Below are 23,164 nucleotides of genomic sequence, written 5' to 3' on the forward strand. Positions count from 1 at the left end.
TTCACTTGTGGCAAAACATCATCATTTCTCACAAATGTAAATAAACGTCATTCTCTAAAGTCATTTGTTGCTCTCAATCATATAATGATTTTCCCATTTTTTCTCAGAACAACGAGTTGACAAAGCAATATAAATAACTATGTCTATCATGTTACGGAGGAAATGCAGGATCTTGCTTTGTCCCAGTGTCCTGTGCAGGATGAATGCCCTCTTGGAGGGGTTCAGTAACACTTGTTACGCTGTGATGAGGGGATGATTGTCCAGCAATTTGAAAACCGTTTTATGACCCGAGAACATAAAGCTTTAGGAAGTGTCCCTAAGACAGGCCCAGTATAAACACGGCCTCTGTGAGCCCCAGGCTTTCATGGCTGACCCCCACCTCCTTCCTCTCCTCAGTAGCAGGTTATTGTGAAACCCCTCAGCATGTGTCACGTTTTATGATAGTTCCTGGTGTTTTGTCTGCATTGTAAGGTGCTTGTTGTAAGTCCCCCTCTCCCCCTCCTGAACTCTATTCATATTCACAAACCCATTCAGGGGGCTTGTTAGTTCCTAGGTAATTACACCTTGATTATAATCTAGGACCTCTCAGTCCAGCTCTCTTTGATTAGTGGCTCTTTCTTCCTGTTATCTCAATCATCTCATCTCTTTACAGGCAAAGTAGAAATGCCTTTATCTGCCCTGCTGGGAGCTGAGGGGTTAACTGGATGAACAACAGATGATCATTGAGAGATCAGGTCCGTAATTGCTTTCAAATCTGTTTTTAACCTGAAGTCCTGTCCTCTTATGTTTGTAGAAGGCGATCACAAATCACAAAATGTACCGGACACCAAGACACATAGCCTCGTGTAGGTGTTACCTTTACTTTGTTATAAACAATTACATTTATGCATACTTGTCTACTCTCCCGGAATTTCCGGGAGGCTCCGAATTTTGGCGAGTCCTCCTGGACTCCCGGAAGAGTAGGCAACCTCCTGGACACTTGTGGAAGAGGGGCGTATTGATGTGATTGCATCATTAAGCCTCGCCACCAGTTATTAAATTCCATGAATATCTTAGGTTTTCCCTAGTAGGGGGCAGGGATATTGTGGCGCAACGGCGTCGCCACACCCCCATGCACTTGTCACATGACCTGGTCTCCAGGATCTCCCGGAGGACTGGTTTTAAAAGTTGGCAAGTATGCATGTATGTTTGTCATTATTTTCATATACCAGCAAAACATACTAATATTTCTGAGTATTTATAACAAACGTCCAACAAATTTCCAAGCTCCGACGGTTGGCGCAGCAGCCAGTTTTCTGCATTTGCTGCGCAAGCCCCCAAGTCCGAGAGAGGCCCCCGGGCCAGTGAAGAGTTGAGCCCGGAGGGGTAACAGCTGAACTATGCAGCACTCAGCACACATCAATCACTATCCTCACACTTTACATTCCTTACAACTTGACCTGTTGTTGTGGGAAACTGCGGACAGGAAAATCAGATCTGGCAGCTTCAATGTTTAGTTTATGTTGCTGAGCTCTCTGGCGGAGCCGTGTACCCTGAGCTGGGAACTCTCTGACCCCTCAGATGATTTACAGACTCCAGTAAGTGTCAGTAGTTTCTTCTGCTGGGGTCCTTTCATCACAACTCACTATGTAGTGGGATTAAATGTGCATATATCAGGGTAAGGAATAGGGGCCATGAGCACAGCATGTTCTCAGGAGTGACCTACCCTCAGAGTGGGGGGAGGGGCATGACAGGAGGGGGATGGGGGCATCCTGGCATTAAACCCCTTAACTTTCAGCTCTGAAGCAGCCGCACTCCCCGCAGTGACGGTTGTCTCTAATAATCCAGATGTTTAAGGTTCCGTCACCTCTTCCAGGGGCCAGAAGTGGTGCAGGAATGTTAGGAGGTTTCAGGTTTGGGTTGTATGTATGAAATATGGAACTTATTGTAGCTACCAGTAGCTGGAGCAGTTAGAATGAGACAATAACAGCACAAGGTCAGGGAGATATTAGTGAATAAGTGTTACAGTGTGTTAGCAACCAGACATGTGCAGATAATTAGGAGCATCTTTCATTAGAGCCTCATACTTATGATACAGGACATAACGAGATAGCGGCAGAGCTAATCAGTTATTCCTGCGACGCAGCATTTATACCGAGCTGCGATTGTGGTTTTATAAATGTGGCACATTTTTGGCCTTTCATTTTCTTCCAGTTTTGCATGTTTTTAGTTTTAATGTTCCCCACCGCAGTAATGCTTATCCAGTTGTGGTCACTTATTTCTGAACCAGTGGCCCTGGTTCCCCATCACATCACACTAGTCATCACTGATCACCCTACAGGAGGTTGTGGGGTATCTCAGAGCCACAGGGCGAGAGGTGCGGCTGGCGGCATTTGTCCCTGATTGAAGAGCACAACCTGCACAGCGGGGAGGACAATCCTGGTGCAGATTCCCCCTAAGAATGGGAAAGTGATGGATGGGACATGTGGACGCTGCTCAATCATACACACGGACCCCCCCACCCCCCTGCAGGGACACCGTATACAACACACATGAAAGGGAAAATGAAGCCATTGTGAATTAGTGACTGACGCTGAGTGATCACGCAGGAGAGGAGATCACTAGTGAGCCAGGCGTGTCTGATCCGGGATACACTCCCAGTAATCCCCAACTCTCAGCAGCGGGAGCCCAACTTAACCCATTCACTCCCAAACGGACAATCTCTGCACTGTACATATATAATAACTTCATCACATGTAATATCCAGCATGGCTGGGGGGGGGCAATTACAACACCTGATCGGTTTGATGTAGATGATGAATGAAGCAGCTGCAGTAAATTGCAGTGCAATCTGCATTGTTCAGCCTCTAATGGAGATAGAAACATCTTGCCTGTAGCCAAACTGACTTCAAAAGATCAAATGTACATTGTTCCAATAGCCTGACTTATATTAACTATTCACCCACTACTGTACCCCGGGGAACACACTGACAGATACTTCTCTGGTGTGGATCTTACTGATCCTGACAGATACTTCTCTGGTGTGGATCTTCCTGATCCTGACAGATACTTCTCTGGTGTGGATCTTACTGATCCTGACAGATACTTCTCTGGTGTGGATCTTCCTGATCCTGGGACTGCTGGTGAATTTTGGCAAGTGGTGGTGGCCTCCAGGACTCTCTGTAAGTTGTAATTACACTGCAATACGGTTTTATAATTGGACAATTAATTAGAATTAAATCCAAGAGAAGAAAGGCAGGCGGTCCGTGGCTCTGCTGTGACAGGCAGTGCATGCTGGCACTTGTAGTTCTACATCCACTGGAGAGCAACAGGCTTTCCTAGACAGAGTGGAGAACTTACACAGCTGTCTGTAAATGATCATACAGTGTATATATGTAGAATAGTTGGTATAATGCCATACACCATCCTGCGGAACAGGACTTGTCCCGCTAACGGATGCTCCTGCGGTACTGCGCAGTCATGAAGCAGTGTTTCTTCATGGGGGAGAAGTGGGGGGTGGGTCGGCCAATGACCGACCATGTGACCGGAGGTTAATACTAATGGACAGGTGCCTAAACATTTGTCATATTTCAGTGAGCCTGCAGGGGCTGTGGTACTAGAAAGACACAAAAACATCCTACACTTTCTCTGAATATTTGTATTTACATCAGTGCAAACACCTGTCCTGTTTACTCTGCTGATATAGCATGGAAACCAATAGGACAGTGCCCCCTAGTGGCAAAATGATTATGAAGTACATTCACTGAGCCATCACTTGTAAACTAACACAGCTATTGTTCCTCTTCCATAGTGGAGGTGGACATGTTGTGGGAACCAGCGGTGATGTCAGAAGTGAATTCATTCCTTGTGCTCTATGCAACAATTACCTATTTACCCACAGTCCTCTGCAGCGTGGATACTGTATACTCAATGCAATAATACTGAGGACCTGGCGGTTTGTTAACCACACAACATATTTCCTAATTCCCATGATATCTAGGTGGAAATGTCACTAAAGCAGCCTTGTAATCCATAATCAATTCTCATGAGCTAAACGAGTCACTAAACTCCAGCAACTTCCATCTGTACACCGACAAGTTCACTGCAGCCATCTATAGAACAGCAGGGACTGATCTGTGATTGGAATAATGCAAAGCTGCTGAGATCAGAGTCCTAAAATCCCAATAGTAAATGAATCAAATGAACCAGGGATTCTTAATGTGTGTTCTGTGACCATCATATTTCTCTTGCTTTCATAAAACAAAGTACATTCTAGATTCAAAGTGAACAAAAGACCCATCTCCCAGGTCCTGGGTCGAACAACGTTAACTCTAACAAACGCACAATATTTAGAACCAGGAAACAATACACAAACATTATTTTCTATCCCGTATAAAACACACATTTTATATACATTTCTTGGCTGTTTCTGTTACATTGTATCAATCTAAACTGCACAGAATCACATCTAGAAAAAACAGAATATTTATTTAACATCGACAAAACAAATAAAAGCCACAGAACTGGAAACACAAAATGTTTCAATAATTGAGATGTGATTTCTGCTACAGGTATGAGTCTGTGTAATTACATATATGTAACATGGGGGGGATTGACCCAGGCGATTAGCGTGTTCTGCATCCTCTGTAACCTTTATATGGAGTCTGGGATATTGCAGAACAGTCACTGATGACATATTTAAGATTTAAGAAAGGAAATAACAGGAACACTCGGAACAGAGAACGTCCACAGAAAGGGACACGTTTACCAGTCAGAGGCTGGAAGAAATGACCCAATCATCCACATAATGAGTCAGTCAGAGCTCTATAGATAACATGGAGGCCACGTTTCCCCAATATGTGGGCCACTGGCAATGGTCACATTCAGCAAATGTGATCAGATATTCCTCCAAGTCACCTAAATCCTGCAGATTCTGCCCAAGGAAACAATAACGTCAGAAAGGTCGCTGACCCCTGGCTCGAAACCATCAATAGTTCACAAGGACCCTGTAAAATAAAGTCCATCATTGCAAGTTCTACTTTGCTAATTAATTACAGGATACAGTCTAATAGCAACAGAATTTTACAAGATGATCAGTTTTTGGGGTTTGTTTGTTTGTTTTAACACACTGGAGAATTTAATTTACATAGTAATTTAAATTTCAGACAGAGCTGTATCAGTCTATACTGTAAATTAATATCTTAAACATATTTTACATGAAACAACAACATAATAATCCCAATATTTGCAGCTTCAACGTGACACACGGTTTGTCTGTTACCTGTTTGATACCGGTGTGAAATGTCTGACAAACGTCTTTTCTTAATTTAAAATCATGTTTGTAAATTGCCGATTGCTAAAAGGGCGGATTGAAGGTATCAGCTGAGTGGTCAGGAGCCCCCAGGCCATGTCACTGACATGGGCCCATACTGGTCACAGATCATAGTGGTATATTGTAATCAGAGGTCAGGGCATCGAGTCCTCGGCTGGGACCCAGGATTGTATACACACATTGTGCGTCTGACACCTGTGCTGGGGGAATAAACACAGCAGGGATGGGTCTAAAATAGTCTTGGGAATAGGTAATTCTGCTATTTGCAGTAAGTGACCGGAGACAACTGGGATTACCGCTGCTAGATGAGGGATATTTGCTGTGCACAGACTCAGATCCTTGTATTGGTTTATTACACACACAGTAAAGCCGGGTACACACCTATGTAATCTTACTGAAGATTTCTGTAACAATTGCACCTACGACTGATAGACCCAACGAGCAGCCGATTCCTGTGTACACACCTGCACCATTTACCTTCAGATCTGTGATCTTCATCCGCCATAACCATCTACTGGACAGATGGTGACTCCGTACACTGTACAGATATCTGCCTGCACTGCTGGTGGGGAGTGCGTACACACTGCCATATTTACAAGACATCGTTCCATCGATGATCGGGATTTTTAAGAAGTTCATAAAACCAAATCAACAGCTACGATGTGCTTTGGTACTATAAGACAGGATTATGGGAGCGATACGCGATATCGGACCAAACGGTCGTTTATCGTGTGGCCGGAGTGAGGATTGTGTATGTGTGTACCCAGACAGCAGGGTGACCAGATACCACTTACCTCCAGTACAATCAGTAGCTCACCTCCTGGGACATCTGCCTGGTTATCTGGGAAATCCAGTTCACCTTCTCATTTCTAGATCACAGGGAAAAGAAGACAGAATTAGTAGGTGCGCGGAGCAGAATGACGGCTTTATACATCACTGACAGACGTGTCGCTAGTCTGCTCCTCCTGTGGCACGAGCTGCAGTTCCCATCGCAGCCAGTAAGTGGGGCTGTTTCTTCCTCACAGAACTACCCGATTGGTGTAGTCAGGACTGTGTAGTACAGTGATTTATCTTGTTATCTGACCCCTACCTCACTGGTAGTTACTTCCTAATGCCAATGGCATACTATGGGGTCAAAAACAGATAAAACAAAAAAGTGTCCCCCTGTCTTTGTAGCTTCCCGTTATGAATGTATGATGCCCAGGATCTGCTCTATAAGGGGTCAATGTAACCTACATATAAGAGTCACTCACTCGCTGGGGGCCTGCAGGACGATCTCACAGCTCAGCCCGCTGTGGTTCTGTGTCAGGCGCAGCAGGAAGACCAGGCTGGGGAGGCCGAGGGCCTTGGCTTTCACATGGTCAGCCTTCACTTGCCCCCGTCGGGCATAGTCGGTCACCAGGAAGCGGCCGGTGCTGGGAAGAGAAGGAGAGCGTGACAGATTGTACCTGGACAGTAGCACATTACATACTAACTCCCCCTTATACACTGCACAAGCTATACCGAGGGCGTCAGTGTACTGTATGGAGACGTGCTACATAATCCTATGAGCTCCATAGTGCGCAATACAAAACACTGTATAATCCCCCCACCATCACCCGCCAACGCTTACTCCAGTTTGCTGGAAAGGAGCAGCAGATCACTGAACAGATGGAGGTAGATGGGTTTGCTGGCGAGACGCGGCCGGTGACCAATCCCCAAATCCTGGAAAGATATCCGCACTAGTTCTCCATGCCGGATGAGGATACGACCCCGGGAGATGAGGGGGATAGACTGCAAAAATAAGGGGGTTCTGGGGTTACAGTACAGCCTGGTCCTGCGGAATGTTTTACTATATAAAGATTCACCCTTTGCTATGTTCTGAAGCTGCCACTGATAACATGCAATGTAGCAAAGCAGAAACTGGTTTATTTCACGGACAGCGTTGTCCTCTATATGTAGCGGGGGGAAAATGCCCCATAAAATCGGGGAGACTCTTTTCCCGTGAATTTGCCGAGACCTCCTTTCATACACAGACATACTGGGGTTATGGATAGAGTTCAGTTAATTGTAAGATTTACACACGCATATATTAGCTTTTGGGCGTTTGCAAATCCTGTGTTGCATTTTGCTTTGGGACATGGAAACAGCTTAATTCTCACAGTATTTTAATGCAATTTATATGCAATACTAATGCAGCTTGAGGGCAAATGCAGACTTTTACCAACTTTATGTAACCCAAGTCACCAGTCGTGTAAGCTGCGATGGGCCTGAGAACAGGCAATGCCAATCTGCATCATCGGAGTTCTGACCTTGGTATTCTGGAAATCCATCTGCTTCTCCAATAAGACCAGTTCCTCAGTCTGTATCATATACCTCACCCCCTCATTACACTGGGATACAATCTGCGGACACAAAACACTAGTCAGTGGCTGACGCCATGATAGCTGGGCAATATTTATCAGCCTAAAGAGTGACTCTTGTACTGGCCAGGAGCACACAGGCATAAAGATGAAACTTGTGAATTGGTTCCCCTTTTAATTCATATTTTAACTTATGCTAAACTATTAAACATTTCGGAGCTAGGACAATTAGCAAATTTCAGGGCAATGTAATTTCGGGACTGATAACCTCTTCTCACCTGACCAACTGCAGATAGAGCATTTCCAACAGAAGATGCCAACTCCGAGTTACTCTGTGCCAACTTCAGGATATTCTGCGAGAAGAATTTGTCCGTTAGAAACTACAGCGTCATTAAATGTCCATCTGGACATGGCGGTGGCTCCTTACCTCCAGCAGAATCTTCAGGCGAGTTATCCGTTGAAATGGAAGAACCAGGAACGATTTCAGGAGTTGCCTCTTACACACTGGCTGCTCCTCTAGTTTCTTGAGAACCTGCAGGAACTTTCCATTCTCTCGTCTGAAACAAGAGAGAGGAGAGAGGAATGAATGTCATTAAGGAGCCTAACGTCTGGAGGTGTAGTGTCTAGAGAGACTGGACCCTCATGTGTGTCCTGGGAAAGATCCGCTGAGCTCTGTGTTTGACAAGTAGGACCAGCTCATGTCCATGAATGTGATGGTCTACTGGTAACACCTCAAACAGAAGGCGTCAGCTCTGAAGACTTTATCTAAACACAGAATCATCATTGTGACAGCTGTTTCTGTACAAGTATGTAAAAAAGATGAGTAGGTTTCATGTTTAGCTCAGATATTGGATAAGGCAGGGAGTTGTGGACAGCGTATGTGATGGATGCCGTGCTCCTAGTAGACAAGGCCTCTGATGGTCTCACTTACACCAGCTGCTGCATACGTTTCTCTTGATACATCTGGTTGGTAACATAGGGAATATAAACTCTTTGGAATTCAGGACAGTGTCTCAGGACCCGCTCTCCAATGTCACACAGGAATATGTCCTTCTCAAGACCCTCCTCTAGATCCAGAAGGAACCTGAAGACATCAGAGATCAGAGGTAAAAAATCTAAAAGACACAATGATAAGAAGATATTGGTTATAAATACCTCTCACATTAACACACCTCTCACTGACGTCCCGGACACTGGAGAGATTGGAGAACAGCGTGTGCTGGTCAGAGAGGACGAGACAGTCCGAGAGCTTACGTGATTTCTGGAAGTGACCAATGGCTACAGAGAGGCTGCGCTGGTAGGAGGCCTCCGATGTCACCACCTCAAAGATAGCCTGTAAGGCAGTGACCCAGGCCAATGAATGAGTACCACAAAAATGACCGGTCAGAAATGAGAGCAAAGAACACAACCAACACTCTAGAGTGTATACGACTAGGAAACACTGTTGCCTCGTACTGTGCTTTAGACAGGACCAGAGTGGTGGCACCTAATGCTGTGGGCTGTTGGGATTATTTGGGGAGTAACAGAGGTTTGTACAAACGCTATTTACCCCCTAGTGATTGGAGATGTTTTATATCTCAGTGGCCAGACTTCAGAATTGTGGGAAGTGTCGGACACACCATAGTAACCAGTGGTTACTATGAATAGGAGGGCCTATGTCCAGAATCATGATAGGTAGCCCAGGGCGGCTGGTGCAGGGAATTGAAGGGGTTTGTGCTGTCCCCTTCCACTGCAACAGACAGGGGTCTTTGATAACCCTTTCCCATTATACCATCAGCCTAGGTGGCACCGTTTCCTCCACTACATGATCAAATAACCCTGACCATCACTGGCACCAAGGTAGCTGGGACTGGGGCTGATTGAGTTTAGTAGAGGTGGTGCCGCGGTTTGGTTACTATTACATGAAGGTCATGATATTAAGTCCGAACCAGGCCAACTAGTTCAGGACATGGTTAGAGAACTGTAACAAGGAACGGTGCTCTGTCTTTCAGTAACTTGGGAAAGGTAACACCATTGTTTTTATACATGTCTCAGATAACAGACATATGTATTTAGTCTCTAAATACAACAAAGTTCATCCATCCAGTTTGCCTCGGTCACAGAGCTGACACTTACCTCCTGGAACTGCTTCTGTTGAGGGCTTATTGTTTCTGCAATTCCTTTCCCCTTAACGTCTGGGAGCTCCTGCCACAAGGACGATGTATAATGTCGGGGGCTCACATCATTGGGGTGCATCCCGAGCAATGAGGAAGAGAGAAAGCCAGCAAACGTCAGAGACACATCCAGGGTGAGGATGGATGGGGAGAGCTCTGGGCCCACCTTAGTGTAATGTACACAATAATCCTGATAAAGGGGCTCTGAACAAACGACAAAAAAATATGAGAGATTATCAACATTTACACCTCAAAGGCAAGAAGGGGGAACACCAGAAACGTGAGCCGTACTAACGTGTGTGCACAAACTTGGACTCCTTCCGTTTCCATCGACCGGAATCCTTCTTCATTAGTCTTTCAATAAAGCTAAGTAGAAGAAAACATAACGATCAGGAGCTTAGTTCAATTAATTGATTGCGCCCCAAGGGTTCTCTGCGGAATTGTAAAATACCCTCACGGCTTACTGGCTACCATAGCAGTACAGATCTGTGTTGCATTAAGTTTCAGAGACAATTGAGGTTCGAGACTCTTTAGTGACCCTTCAATGTGATCAGTTTAGTGCACAGAGCTTCTAAACCACATAGAAAAGCAACATATCCATCCATCATAGACTTATGTGGTGTCACTACCCCAAGCATTGCTAACACGGTTTCCATTCTTTACAGCATTCATCTAATAAGAATGTCTTACAACAGGTTGTAGGAGAAAAGAAACATGAAGGTTGGAGAAATTACGTTGTGCAAAGATTTCAAAATACATAGTGCCCCCTAAAGGCTGGTAATAGGAACTGCAGCCCAGAAAAATATTAGACAAACTGAGGAGTTTAAATCCCAGTGTCCACCTGTGTGATCCTGAAAAAGACCTAAAACAATGAAAGTGTAAGCTCTGTGAGTGAGGATATTATCTTTGGAAGTTTGTGTGTAAATCACTTTGTTAAATTATAAACATTACACAAAAAACAACATCAGTATCAGCTTTGTGCTGAATTTGATGCAAGACAATTGGAGAGGTCCCAGGTGCTCTACAGACTATACATTTTATGGCAGCAGGGAACATATGTGTCTCGTGTCTTGGCTGAATGGAATGTCCTCATACCTAGGTTCCTGACTAGGTGGCCCTGAGAGATCCGGGGCCTCAGTTCTTTGTGTTTCATGGGGTTGGCAGTTTGTGGAGGTGTTGGCAGCAGACTCTGAGTCATTGTCTGCATTCTGCTGGATCGAGGGTCCCTCTTGGATATGTTGGGACATATTACCGGCAGGAGGCTGGTATAGGGGGTTATCGTAGACTTTGGAACCAGCGAGGTCGGCTTCTGAAAGATACAAATCATAGGGATTTATGATTGTCAGCTCTTTTTCTGTAAGAGAGTTTGTAAAACTGATTGATGTATGGAACCTTTCCTCACTGTCATCAGCCGGTGCTAGAACCCACAATGTAAAATATAGAAAAGAAATCTGTCTCACCAATTCCAAATACAATACTCTTCCATGTTTCAAGACTTCCCTACCACTAATGATGAAAACAAATGACTGTTGGTTGGAGACTTCAAATTAAAATATATTCTATTATTAGACATTAGCTGCGGCAATTCTGTGTCTATAGGAGTGGGAATATTAACACGTAGGGTGAAGCGACAGCTGGGAGGACCAAGCTCTCGCCCTTTCCACAAACCCATGAGTAACGCCGCGTATATCAGTACATGGATGGTTAAGGTTAGCTAGTCCTTACAATGCAGACATAATCCACATACAGCAACGTAGTTCTTTACTTTGACCAGTACCCATTGTTGTAGAAAGTTAATCTCTTTGTTACACAGATCCTGTCAGTATTTGTTTACCGGCCCGGCGTCCTCCACCTACTATACTGCGGAGAGGATAATCCGGTTATAAAATACTCTTCTCTGTCACCTTTAGTGATCAGATGAAAACACAATCACTCCTGTGTGATGTGTTGTAGTCTCACTAATCCCACTAATCCCTAATATAAACTGTGCAACAAAAGGACGCCCCATGTAACCTGGGGGGAGGGGGGCAGTTCCGCAAGGTATCTGTTAGTCTATAGAAAGGTCTGAGTAACCATCTCGAAATCTTACACGTATCCCCTCTGTAGGTCCATACGATAGGGGTCACTGGTTGTACTAGTTTACCTCCTGGACGACTGGTGAAGACAGACTGAATGTTCATTTGTAGCGGCACTTCCACTAACCAATATTTAATTGTGGGATCTGTATGGTAAGCAGCGGTTATCCCCCATAATCAGGGGAGAATGTCCCGTGACCCCGGAACCATCCACCCAGAGCCTGATGAAGACCCCACATGGACCCTGTGCAAGATACTGGTTTGAGCCTCTTCTCCCGTCCATTAGTAAAAAGAAACATTAAAATGGGTCACAGCGTTCCGGGCCCCTCGGTACTCAGCGGGCCCTAGGATACCTAATAGATAACCTGGTTCTGTATCGACCATGTAATATCTCTGTGTTATGGACTCTCCTTAGCCAAATCTATGACCAGGACAGTTATTTCAGGACCCCTGGGAGAACACGCTAACATGTAAGTTATGATGGTGGAGACGTGTAGGAATTACAGATTACCGTCCAGCTCACAGCAGACATTATTTTGGGTGGAGGTGCGGTATACACTGCTACTGCCCTTAGAGTTGCTGCTGTGCTGTATCTGGGTGATATTTTACCTTCTCTGTGGCCTGGGACTCCCAGGTGCTGTGACTTCATGGACAATAATGTGATGTCATCATAAGAATTCCATTTCCCACTAGAAACGCGTTTCCCGATCTTCTTGCGCCGCAGCAGACCGCGCAGCAGCCACCGCTGCTCCCTGCGCCTGTGCAGAGCTGTCACTGGCTTGTACGACTCGGGGCAGGAGGCGCACCGCTTCACCGTCACATCCACCTCTGGAGGAGACTGGGTGTAAGAGCGTTTTCTACAGAACAGCTCCATTCCTGGGGCAGGAAACATTGATGAACATTCATGCATCTTTACACATCACATGCAGCGCCCTCTAGAGGGTCACATGGTACTACACCCACAGTGTCTACTGAACAGGAGCATAAGTTTTAACTGTACACAGATCAGCCACAACAATAACGCCACTGACAAGTGAAGTGAATAACAATATATCGTCACAATGGCACCTGACAAGGGGTGGGATATATTAGGAACCAAGTGCACAGTCAGTTCTTGAAGTTGATGCGTTGGAAGCAGGAAAAATTAGCTTAAAAAAAGTGTAAGGATCTGACCGACTCCGACAGGGTCAAATTGTGATGACGGCTGGGACGGAGCATCTCCAAAACGTCCGGTCTTGTGGGGTGTTCTCGGCATGCGGTGGTTAGTACCTACCAAAGGTGGTCCAAGGAAGGACAACCAGTGAACTGGTGACAGGATCATGGGCAACCAAGACTCATTCATGCGCATGGGGAGCCGAAGGCTAGTCCTTCCAGTCTAATCCCACAGAAGAGCTACTGTAGTGCAAATTGCTGAAAAGGTTAATGCCGGCTATGATAGAAAGGTGTCAGAACACACAGAGCTGGGGCTGTGTAACTGCAAACTGGTCACAGTGCCCATGCTGACCCCTGTCCACCGCCAAAAGTGCCTACAATAGGCACGATTGTGCTAGAACTTGACCATGGAGCATTGGAAGAAGATGGCCTGGTCTGATGAATCACATTTTCTTTTCATTATGAGGATGGCCGGATACTTGCGAGTCGTTTACCTGGGGAAGAGATGGCACCAGGATGCACTATGGGACGAAGACAAGCCGTCGGAGGAGGCAGTGTGATGTTCTGGGCAATGTTCTGCTGGGAAAACTTGGGTCCTGGCATTCATGTGGATGTTACTGTGACACGTACCACCTACCTAAACATTGCTGCAGACCAAGTACAACCCCTTCATGGCAGCGGTATTCCCTGATGGCAGAGGCCTCTTGCAGCAGGATGAGATGTCCTATCACACTGCAAAAGGGTCTTGTGGAGGCCCTGCCTCGACCGGTCAGAGCTGTTTTGGCAGCACGAAGAGGACCTACATAATATTAGCCAGATTGTTGTAATGTTGTGGCTGGTGTATGTTATCCCCAGTATAAGTACCGTGCATCAGAGTGCATACAAGGGTGCATGTTATCCCCAATATAAGTACCGTGCATCAGAGTGCATACAAGGGTGCATGTTATCCCCAGTATAAGTACCGTGCATCAGAGTGCATACAAGGGTGCATGTTATCCCCAGTATAAGTACTGTACATCAGAGTGCATACAAGGGTGCATGTTATCCCCAATATAAGTACCGTGCATCAGAGTGCATACAAGGGTGCATGTTATCCCCAGTATAAGTACCGTGCATCAGAGTGCATACAAGGGTGCATGTTATCCCCAGTATAAGTACTGTACATCAGAGTGCATACAAGGGTGCATGTTATCCCCAATATAAGTACTGTACATCAGAGTGCATACAAGGGTGCATGTTATCCCCAGTATAAGTACCGTGCATCAGAGTGCATACAAGGGTGCATGTTATCCCCAGTATAAGTACCGTGCATCAGAGTGCATACAAGGGTGTATGTTATCCCCAGTATAAGTACTGTACATCAGAGTGCATACAAGGGTGCATGTTATCCCCAGTATAAGTACTGTACATCAGAGTGCATACAAGGGTGCATGTTATCCCCAGTATAAGTACCGTGCATCAGAGTGCATACAAGGGTGTATGTTATCCCCAGTATAAGTACTGTACATCAGAGTGCATACAAGGGTGCATGTTATCCCCAGTATAAGTACCGTGCATCAGAGTGCATGTTATCCCCAGTATAAGTACCGTGCATCAGAGTGCATGTTATCCCCAGTATAAGTACCGTGCATCAGAGTGCATGTTATCCCCAGTATAAGTACTGTACATCAGAGTGCATACAAGGGTGCATGTTATCCCCAATATAAGTACTGTACATCAGAGTGCATACAAGGGTGCATGTTATCCCCAGTATAAGTACTGTACATCAGAGTGCATACAAGGGTGCATGTTATCCCCAGTATAAGTACCGTGCATCAGAGTGCATACAAGGGTGCATGTTATCCCCAGTATAAGTACTGTACATCAGAGTGCATACAAGGGTGCATGTTATCCCCAGTATAAGTACCGTGCATCAGAGTGCATGTTATCCCCAGTATAAGTACCGTGCATCAGAGTGCATACAGGAGAGTATCTCCATTATACTCTTATTTACAGACATCCTATGATGTTTGCACTAATCTCAGCACATCTGAGGAGCGATCACAGTGCCCCCTCCAGTGGACTTGTGTGGTACTACATGCGCAGTGAAGAGATTTCTAGTACAATGCCATGACTTTCACTATCCATATGAAAGACTAGTTTCTGCCTACATTCCTGTTTATCTAGGAAACAACCCCAACACAAATTTACAGTCCTCAATCCTCAGTCCTTACACTTTACATAAATGATGTATAATGCACATGTGTCCTATGTAAAGAATACAAATAAGATCAGGGGCTGAGCATTGCATCCAACATATATAGAGGGACATTACACTGTGCAGCTGTCAATGCATACATAGGAACAGATACTTAGAATTACACCCAGAATGCAATACAAGAGAAGTGGTACTGTGCAATTGTTCGATAGGAGGACACTGTAGAGACAGCCAACAAAGAGTTAATAATGGACAATATTGCATACAAGACTTATAGTATATACAACCTAACTTACATATGTGGTTGTAAATCATCTACTTTATATTTATTGTACTGTCACCTACACGCAGAGGAGGCAGTCATTTTATACCAGTGATGTCACCGGTTCCTAGCGACTGTATAGGCTGATAGTTCAGTGCCTCCAGTGTGTGTAGGTGCTGGGAAGGTTTTCAGAAGTTGAAACCTACCTCTTGGCTAGCCAAGGGCAATCTAGCATCCTATGTAAAAGCTTATTTTAGGTTCTATGCATAGAATGCACAGATTACCAGGTGTCCTTCTTGTATTATATTTTTATTGCACACATGTCTGCTTTCCAAAGTTACTAACATGTTTGCACAGTTATTGATTAATGTTGTTAGGTTTTTCATACAAGAAATTGGTATTTTAGATTCAGCTGCTGTGTGACTGTAGATTATGAATACAGACATTACACAGAGTCGGATCGTACAGCTAAACCCATGAAATGTGCTCACTGTAAACCCCTGTGCTTCTCTTCCTATGCATAACAGTCACACACAGGTGTGGTATAGTGCCTGAGATCAGGGCTATACTGAGTGCAGAAAATTGTGGTAATAAAACTAGGTAATCACGTAGCTTAGTGTCATAAATTACTCATGAACACATAAATCCGTCTTGTAATCTGCCCTTGTCACTGGAATAATTTAGAATGCTAAACTGCATGATTACAAAAGGTTTGTTGTGTTTATGAAGTGTACAAGGGCTGTAACATGCATTGCTACGAACAGGGCAGGCACTTAGGATATGGGATGGACATCTGCAGAAATATGGCAGTGGTCACTGGGAAACATATGGTTTTCTAAGCAGACATGATATGACTTCCACGGAAAGATACAACTGTACTATCCACCTTCCTATATAACACAGCATTTAATACAAACTCAGTGTGTTGCTGTGAGCAAAGATATCTGAGTTCCACTTTCATAAGTGTCCCCCAGAGGGTGTATCAGGAAAATGCTTCCCCTACAAACCAAACACTACTTTAGCCCCACTGATACGTTCCCAAATGTATCACTATAACACAGTTTTATATAACTTAACACTGAGCTGGTCTGAGTGCCCCAATTCTTAGCAGCCACCCAGTCCCCCAGGTCCCATTACCTGTCTCCCGGGAGGGAGGACCCTCCTGCTCTTTGGGTTTAAGTAACTTCAGGATCCTGGCTCCAATAAAGACTGGAGCGGAGCAGTATCAGCAACTCCCAGCCATGGGGTATCCTCACAGACACTGCAGGTTTTCAGGATGTCCTTAAGAGCTCCAATCACCTGAACTGGCTGATGAGGGGCCTGAGAATGTCTGCAATAAGCTCTTGGTGATCTGTGAGTCTGGAGACATTGTTAGGTAATAATTACTATATCAGTGTCAGTGGGTCTGATTCATGAAGGAAAGTAAAGCAAAACTAAGTAAGGCAAAACCATGTTGCATTGGAGGGGGAGGTAAATTTAAAATGTGATGGCAGATTTATAGTTGGGGGTAGAGCATGCCCTAGATCACTTTAAATGTCAGTGTACAAATAAGCTATAAAGTATTTGTGTGCTACATGAAAAAGCAGCCAGTATTTTCCTTATGTGCAAAATAATAAACTAATTTGCACCCCTTGCAGTGTAACATGGTTTTGTCCAGAAAACTTACTCATTTTTTTGCTTAAGTTTCCTTAATGAATTAGGCCCAGTGTAACTAGACAGAAGCTCTCCCTGCCCTGATATCTCCTACACTGCCACCTAGTGCGCAGATCTGTGTACTACCTCTTCCCCCGGCAGGCCAGGATTTATGGATATTATTTCCAAATAAAATCAAGTGACTAAGATTATCCAGGGCTCAGACCTTGATAGATTCTGCTACATGATATTTTGACAGTATTTGGGTCACAGATATAACAATTGTGGCTATCCTCTTGTATATTACACACTGTCCTTCACTCTCCTCAGGGCTGAGATACTTCTTATATCATTATATTACAGATCAGCCAACACCTTTCATTTCAACAGTGTAATGATGTTCTGCTCCTGCTTTCCTCACTTATTCTCTGTGCACAATAACCTGGGCCGATTATATAAACCGTATGAAATATGTATTATATTACCTTAGCGTTTAATAGTCCCCTATTACATCAGGAGCTCACTAGGTTACCCAGAACCTCCCAGTTGGTAGGTATATTAAATGCACTATAACTCACTGTCTGCAGCCTAGGAAACATTTCTGCCTTTGTTGTAATGAAAATTGGCCTCAACAAAATGGCTGCTGTCACTTTTGTCTCTAGTGTTTGTCTGACAGAAAATACAGACAGTAAATGTCCAGTTATCGTCTGCAGTCTGGGTAAGTCACTGTAACACTAAGTTTAATAGTTTGTATTTGAATTGGATGTGAGAGGAGATTAATATTAATTTACTTTGATGGTCAGGTTTATGTAAAGCAGGGATCACATTAATGTGCAGCTTACTTTATGCCTCGTTTCTTATGTAACATTGTATTACATTTATGTACATTTATTTGTTCTCATTCTAGTTTTCATATCTGACTACAACACTGCTGCCTAAATTCTGTTTTGTATGCAATTCTGAATTCTTGTTCTATGTATGGACACTACACAGTACCACTTCTCTTCATGTCATTATAATGCTGTTCATATGGACACTGCACAGTACCACTTCTCTGTGTCATGTTCATGTTGTATGTATGGACACTGCACAGTACCACTTCTCTGTATGTCATGTTCATGCTGTATGTATGGACACTGCACAGTACCACTTCTCTGTATGTCATGTTCATGCTGTATGTATGGACACTGCACAGTACCACTTCTCTGTATGTCATGTTCATGCTGTATGTATGGACACTGCACAGTACCACTTCTCTTTATGTAATTCTCAGCATCTATTATGTGAGCTCCATATTTGCCCTATTCCCCATCTACTGTAAACTCGTCTCTGGCTCTATCACTTATAATGAGGAATTGCCGCTTGTTTCCTGCTCTGACCAGAGCCAGATTAAGACACCCTGGGTCCTAGAAGGATACTGCTGTGGGTTAGGGCCATCTGGGCCCCTGGTAAAAAAAAAAAAACCCTCAAAATTCCTGGTAAAATTTCCTAAATATTTAGTTAGAACTCCAGGCCACACACATGATAAGTGTAACATGACAGCTGACAATCTAACTCCTCTGTGTTATTTCCTTTGTACTGTCAGTCTGTAATTTGTGTAATAACTGGTGTGGAGTTACCTCCTGCATCACTGCCCGCCCTGTCGTTTCATAGCAGGATATATTTATACGTTCCCCTTGTGGTACGCAGCGTGGAACTATTCACAGATCATATATTACACCTTATTCCCTCAGGGTAATCAACATTTACACCATACTGAACGGTGATTTTGCTATAATGTGCTGACTCGGACACTAAAGGGTTAATACCCCTAACCACGTAGTGGACAGGTCATGGTCCTGACTCGGCAACAACTTCCCCTCCCCTTTACCCCCTCTGACTAAACGGCTGTTCGGAGCCTGAGTACTGGGGGAGAATCTCCCCTGCGCACACAGCGCCAATATTCCCGGAAGCCCGTCAGCTGACATGTATTTTTAATAAAAGTTAAACTTAAAATATTAACATAAGATAGAATTATGGGGGTTCCCCAAAATTTCCTGATCACTCAAATTTTTCCAAAAACCGGGAATAAAACCAGCAAGTGGTAACGGTGGCGGAAACGACTCTCAGTAGCGGCTTCTGCTCCGGTTGTTATCAGGTTACGTCTCACACTCTGTGACTCAACTGAACTTCCACAAAAAGTGTCTGTAGCCGACTTATTGCATCAAGTTCATTGTCATGTAGGTAGATATATACCTCTATATCATGCGGTATTAACCACTTGCAATGTGTGGTGTGTGGATATCGTTTGTTAACAGAATAAGTGTTTCTGGCTGTTGTATCAGTGTGTGTAAGATTGTACAGTATAACCTCCTCCTGTCGCTGTGTGTTCTGCGCAGCGTCAGATAACGGTGCTTATTGTCCTCTCTGGTGTCAGCGGTGGGAGTAACAGTGTAGATGGCAGCACACGGGTGTACGCCTGGTCCCAAATTCAGGACCCGTTAGTTGTTTATCGTGTGTAGACAATGAAATGCTCTGTTGGTTTCTTTCTTTTTGGAACAAGTACATAGGGTTACAAAATCTGCTATAACATATGTTGCTAACGACGGTTTATTAATTGAGTCAAGTCAGTGACTTTAGATGGGCGATAGACTTCACAAACATGGCAGTTTGTGTCCTCTCACCCGCTCACATCTGCACCTCCTTCGTCACCCTCGTATGATTCGTCTTTATGGATGATTTGTTATACCGACTCCAGTACTGCAGAGTATTGTGACACTTTACAAATGATGATTATAAAATATGTTCTTTCAAAGATTCTGATCCGCGCTCATATCATTTCTTGCCTTGACTATTGTAACCTCTATCTGTCTTGTCTTCTGCTCCCATGACCTCACCCCATGCAGGGCTGCAAGACTTCTCCCATCCAGCTCCGGTCTATGGGTCCCTCTATCCTGCTCCTTCTGTACGAGCTCGCTGAAGACCCCCTCCCTCTCCCCCGTAATAACTGCTCCCGCAATCCCACCTGCTGCTTCCTCAATTATCCCCCCTTTACCTTGTGTGTCCAGGGTATCTCCCACCTCCTAAATTGTTAGCTCAATGGGACAGGGACATCTTTCCCTCTGTGTCAATAAATGTAATTTGCAGAATATGTTGGTGCTTTATAAATAAAGGATAATATATAATAATACCATTATACTAATTCCTAAACTGCTCTGACAGCCACACTGAGACTGTTCTCCATCTAAAAACAGTCTTTGTCTTAATTGTAATGAATTCCCTGGGGACTGTGTGAGAAATGCAACAAATCACTGTAGAAAATTAGTAGCTATTCAGCATTATTCCATAACTTAATTGGTCGGGATCAGCACAGACTTTCAGCGCCACCTTGTGTTATAAAAGGTTATTACAGATCACTCTTTTTCTCCTGTGTACAGCCCTGTGGAAAATATTGGTAAGTTATAAAATAAAACTGTATTACAGGCTCTGAGGTTCTTGTCGATATTCCTTAATTGCTAGATCTGTAGCAGAAATAACAGAGAGGCTGAAACGCTGATCAGATCCCAGTTTAATTACAGTGTAGAAATATTTACAGAATCTTCAGTGGCCCTTACATACGCCCTCTGAGAGCCACAGGCTAGCGAGACCGAGGTGACCACTCTGCAGTTTTTATTACAGTTTTAGAGAGGTTCTCTGGCCCGTCCTCCAGATCTTGTAATGGTTGAGGAGTGATCTGAACATGACGGATGAAAACATTTTATCCTTGTGAAACCGTGCACCAGAAATTCATCTGCACGAATATGTGAAACCTGGGTTATCACTATCATGCTGCGTGATACTGTGGATGGATCCCAGGACTGCGATACAAGGTTTAATTCCTGGGGATGATGGAAGACTAGTGCACAGACCGGGCCCAGCAATCCTGGGAGTGTTGGGGTACTTTCTCCAGCTCCAGGATCTAGGGGGTGCAGCAGTCATGTGTGACAGATTCCTCTCCACAACGGACGCACATGGGGGGGGGCTGAAATGTACAAGACATTGAAATGTTCTTCATGAGGACGGTACCCCACACAGGCACAGTAATTATCCTGTATCCACATTTATGGCGGTTTCATCTCCAGTTTGCTGGTGGCGTGCTTGATCCTCTTGTTTTCACGCAGGTTGCGTAGCCGGGCGTTCTTGCTGGTGATTTCCTCCACGTGTGTGGCGGGCACCCAGCCCCTCTCTCCATCTGATAGACGGATCCCTTCCATCCAACCTGCCAAAAACAACACACACATGATCTGAGCACCTGAGGGAAATGATTGCAGCCGTGTAACCTGATCCACGCGTAAATGTCAGTATGAGCCAGCGGCAAATCTCTGCAGCTCATTAATATTCACCCGGCAGATGTGATCTTATTAGAACTGGCCTAAAGCACAGGCTAAATATTCATCATTTCACAGCTTGTATGAGACTCGCCAGCTGGGGGGGGGGAACTACAAGTACAAGATTACCCTGCAAGTCTCCGGCCATATATCATGTGGAATTGGTAAACTCTGAGGAGTAATAGATATTAACAAAGGTTTAAAAGACTGAAATGCGGACTCTGCAGAATGAATTGACTCTTCCTTACCCAGCATGCATTGCTCCAAAAATATCATACAGAACATTGGGGTCATTTGATAATGAGAACAATTGTGGATGTGCTGTGAAAGGACCGTTACTTCCTACGTTGCTCCGTCATTACACTAGTTTTACCGTCACCGGTAGTGTAACTTGGGGGGTAGGGGGAGAGGGCTAATGTATGCTCCTTATTGAGGTAAGTCCTCTCCAGATTCACACTAAACATTGTGAAATGTCCCACAAAGTGTATACAGTGGTGGACCCCCTACTTGTGCTGAGGGTCACTTACCATCGTTCGTCTTGGCGGTGAGACGGAGGATGTCGGCTTTCTCCAGCGTCAGCTCGTCATGTTCCTGGGCTGTGTACCCCTTGATACACTGGACTTGTGGGGTGTCTGGGGACGAGAGAGGGAGACACTCTGTAATCTATCTTCTGTGACTAACATATCTGACCATGGCATCGCACATTTAAAGTACATTATTGCTGAGTCAGCTACTTAAAATATGAAACGTATGACAGATTCATGTTAGATCCCAGCCATTGTTACTATACAGCGCTGGTCTAGGTTCTACTATTACATATTGTATTATATGAAATATATATATACTGTATATCTGTGATTAAGATGCCGTTCATGTCCGATTCGTTTGCAGAAATCTCTTATAACTTATATAAAGCTGTATTTCAGGTTTATCATCCATTTAAGTCCTGTGGATTGTTAGCTCTTGTGGCAATGTCCTCTGCAACCTGCTCTTTGTTTTTCCAGTTTAATAAAGTTCTCGTACAACACTGGGGTACTACTCCAGGCCAGATTTTTGGGCTATCTTGTATACTATATCAGTGTGTCAGACCGGCTTCAGGACCTGTGAATATCCATAAAATATTATTGTAAAATGTAAAAAAGGTCTATTTCATGATGTGCGATGTAGATTCTTGTCTTATTCTATATCCAGAGGGCTTTTATCTCTGATATAGGAACTATGCAAATGAACACACATCCTCTGATAATTTGCAGAAATACCCCCTCCCCCCCACCTCACTGTCATATCTACAGTAGCAGAGGAGGCACCTTCGCTCTCTGTCAGGTTCTCAAGGTCACTGAGCGGGTTAGAAGGACACATGGCGGAGATCCAGCGCTGCTTCTGACTCCTACAAAAGAGACGGGAGATGTCAGGTGCGGCCCTGATGGAAAGTAGTGAGCAATGGACTAGGGTGGATATGCTCTATAATACTACACTGTAATCCTCATCAAGCTATGCTACCGATTGTTCTGCCCCCCTGACCGTTTCTCTACGCCCTTCATTACTGTACCCCACCCATTCCTCTGTCTTTCACTCATTCTCTGATCCACGACCAATTCTGTAGACCCCTCATTACTGTACCCCGCTCATTCCTCTGCCCTTCACTCACTCTCTCTCTCGCTCTGACCCCCAACCATTTCTCTACTCCCCTCATT

The 23,164-nt window shown here is 44.5% G+C and overlaps 2 protein-coding genes and 1 long non-coding RNA gene across 4 annotated transcripts in view; 1 reads left to right on the forward strand and 2 right to left on the reverse strand.

Moving 5' to 3' along the window:
• The window catches only part of LOC142107756 (uncharacterized), a 97,528-nt gene that overhangs the window by 37,745 nt on the left and 36,619 nt on the right, over positions 1-23,164 (forward strand). The gene's annotated exons all lie outside the window — the stretch shown is intronic.
• Positions 4,407-12,791, reverse strand: LOC142107404 (rho guanine nucleotide exchange factor 19-like). Its single transcript, XM_075190835.1, has 13 exons — positions 12,491-12,791; positions 10,902-11,115; positions 10,102-10,172; positions 9,769-10,010; positions 8,826-8,986; positions 8,585-8,737; positions 8,081-8,210; positions 7,932-8,006; positions 7,603-7,695; positions 6,924-7,084; positions 6,565-6,726; positions 6,106-6,180; positions 4,407-4,985 (listed from the first exon to the last, which is right to left on the reverse strand). The coding sequence occupies exons 1-12, from the start codon at positions 12,789-12,791 to the stop codon at positions 6,117-6,119; spliced, it is 1,827 nt and encodes a 608-aa protein (XP_075046936.1). The 3' UTR covers positions 4,407-4,985; positions 6,106-6,116.
• ARHGEF19 (Rho guanine nucleotide exchange factor 19) overlaps positions 20,654-23,164 on the reverse strand; it is a 28,699-nt gene continuing 26,188 nt past the window's right edge. For both annotated transcript variants that reach the window (XM_075191207.1, XM_075191206.1), the window contains exons 14-16: positions 22,778-22,857; positions 21,998-22,102; positions 20,654-21,361 (exon numbers count right to left, since the gene is read on the reverse strand). In XM_075191207.1, the coding sequence (XP_075047308.1) occupies positions 21,204-21,361; positions 21,998-22,102; positions 22,778-22,857 (343 nt within the window). In that variant the 3' untranslated portion in view covers positions 20,654-21,203. The remainder of the gene's footprint in view (positions 21,362-21,997; positions 22,103-22,777; positions 22,858-23,164) is intronic.

Source organism: Mixophyes fleayi, chromosome 11, assembly GCF_038048845.1.
Source record: "Mixophyes fleayi isolate aMixFle1 chromosome 11, aMixFle1.hap1, whole genome shotgun sequence".
Classification (NCBI taxonomy): Eukaryota; Metazoa; Chordata; class Amphibia; order Anura; family Limnodynastidae; genus Mixophyes; species Mixophyes fleayi.

Bases quoted from the DNA above. Each gene is read 5' to 3' on its own strand.
- LOC142107404 (XM_075190835.1), bottom strand. From the start codon at position 12,791: ATGCATGAATGTTCATCAATGTTTCCTGCCCCAGGAATGGAGCTGTTC. The intron at 10,173-10,901 runs GTATGAGGACAT...TCTTCTACTTAG, and splicing joins CCACCTAGTCAGGAACCTAG to CTTTATTGAAAGACTAATGA. The intron at 10,011-10,101 runs GTTAGTACGGCT...TCGTTTGTTCAG, and splicing joins GTCCAAGTTTGTGCACACAC to AGCCCCTTTATCAGGATTAT.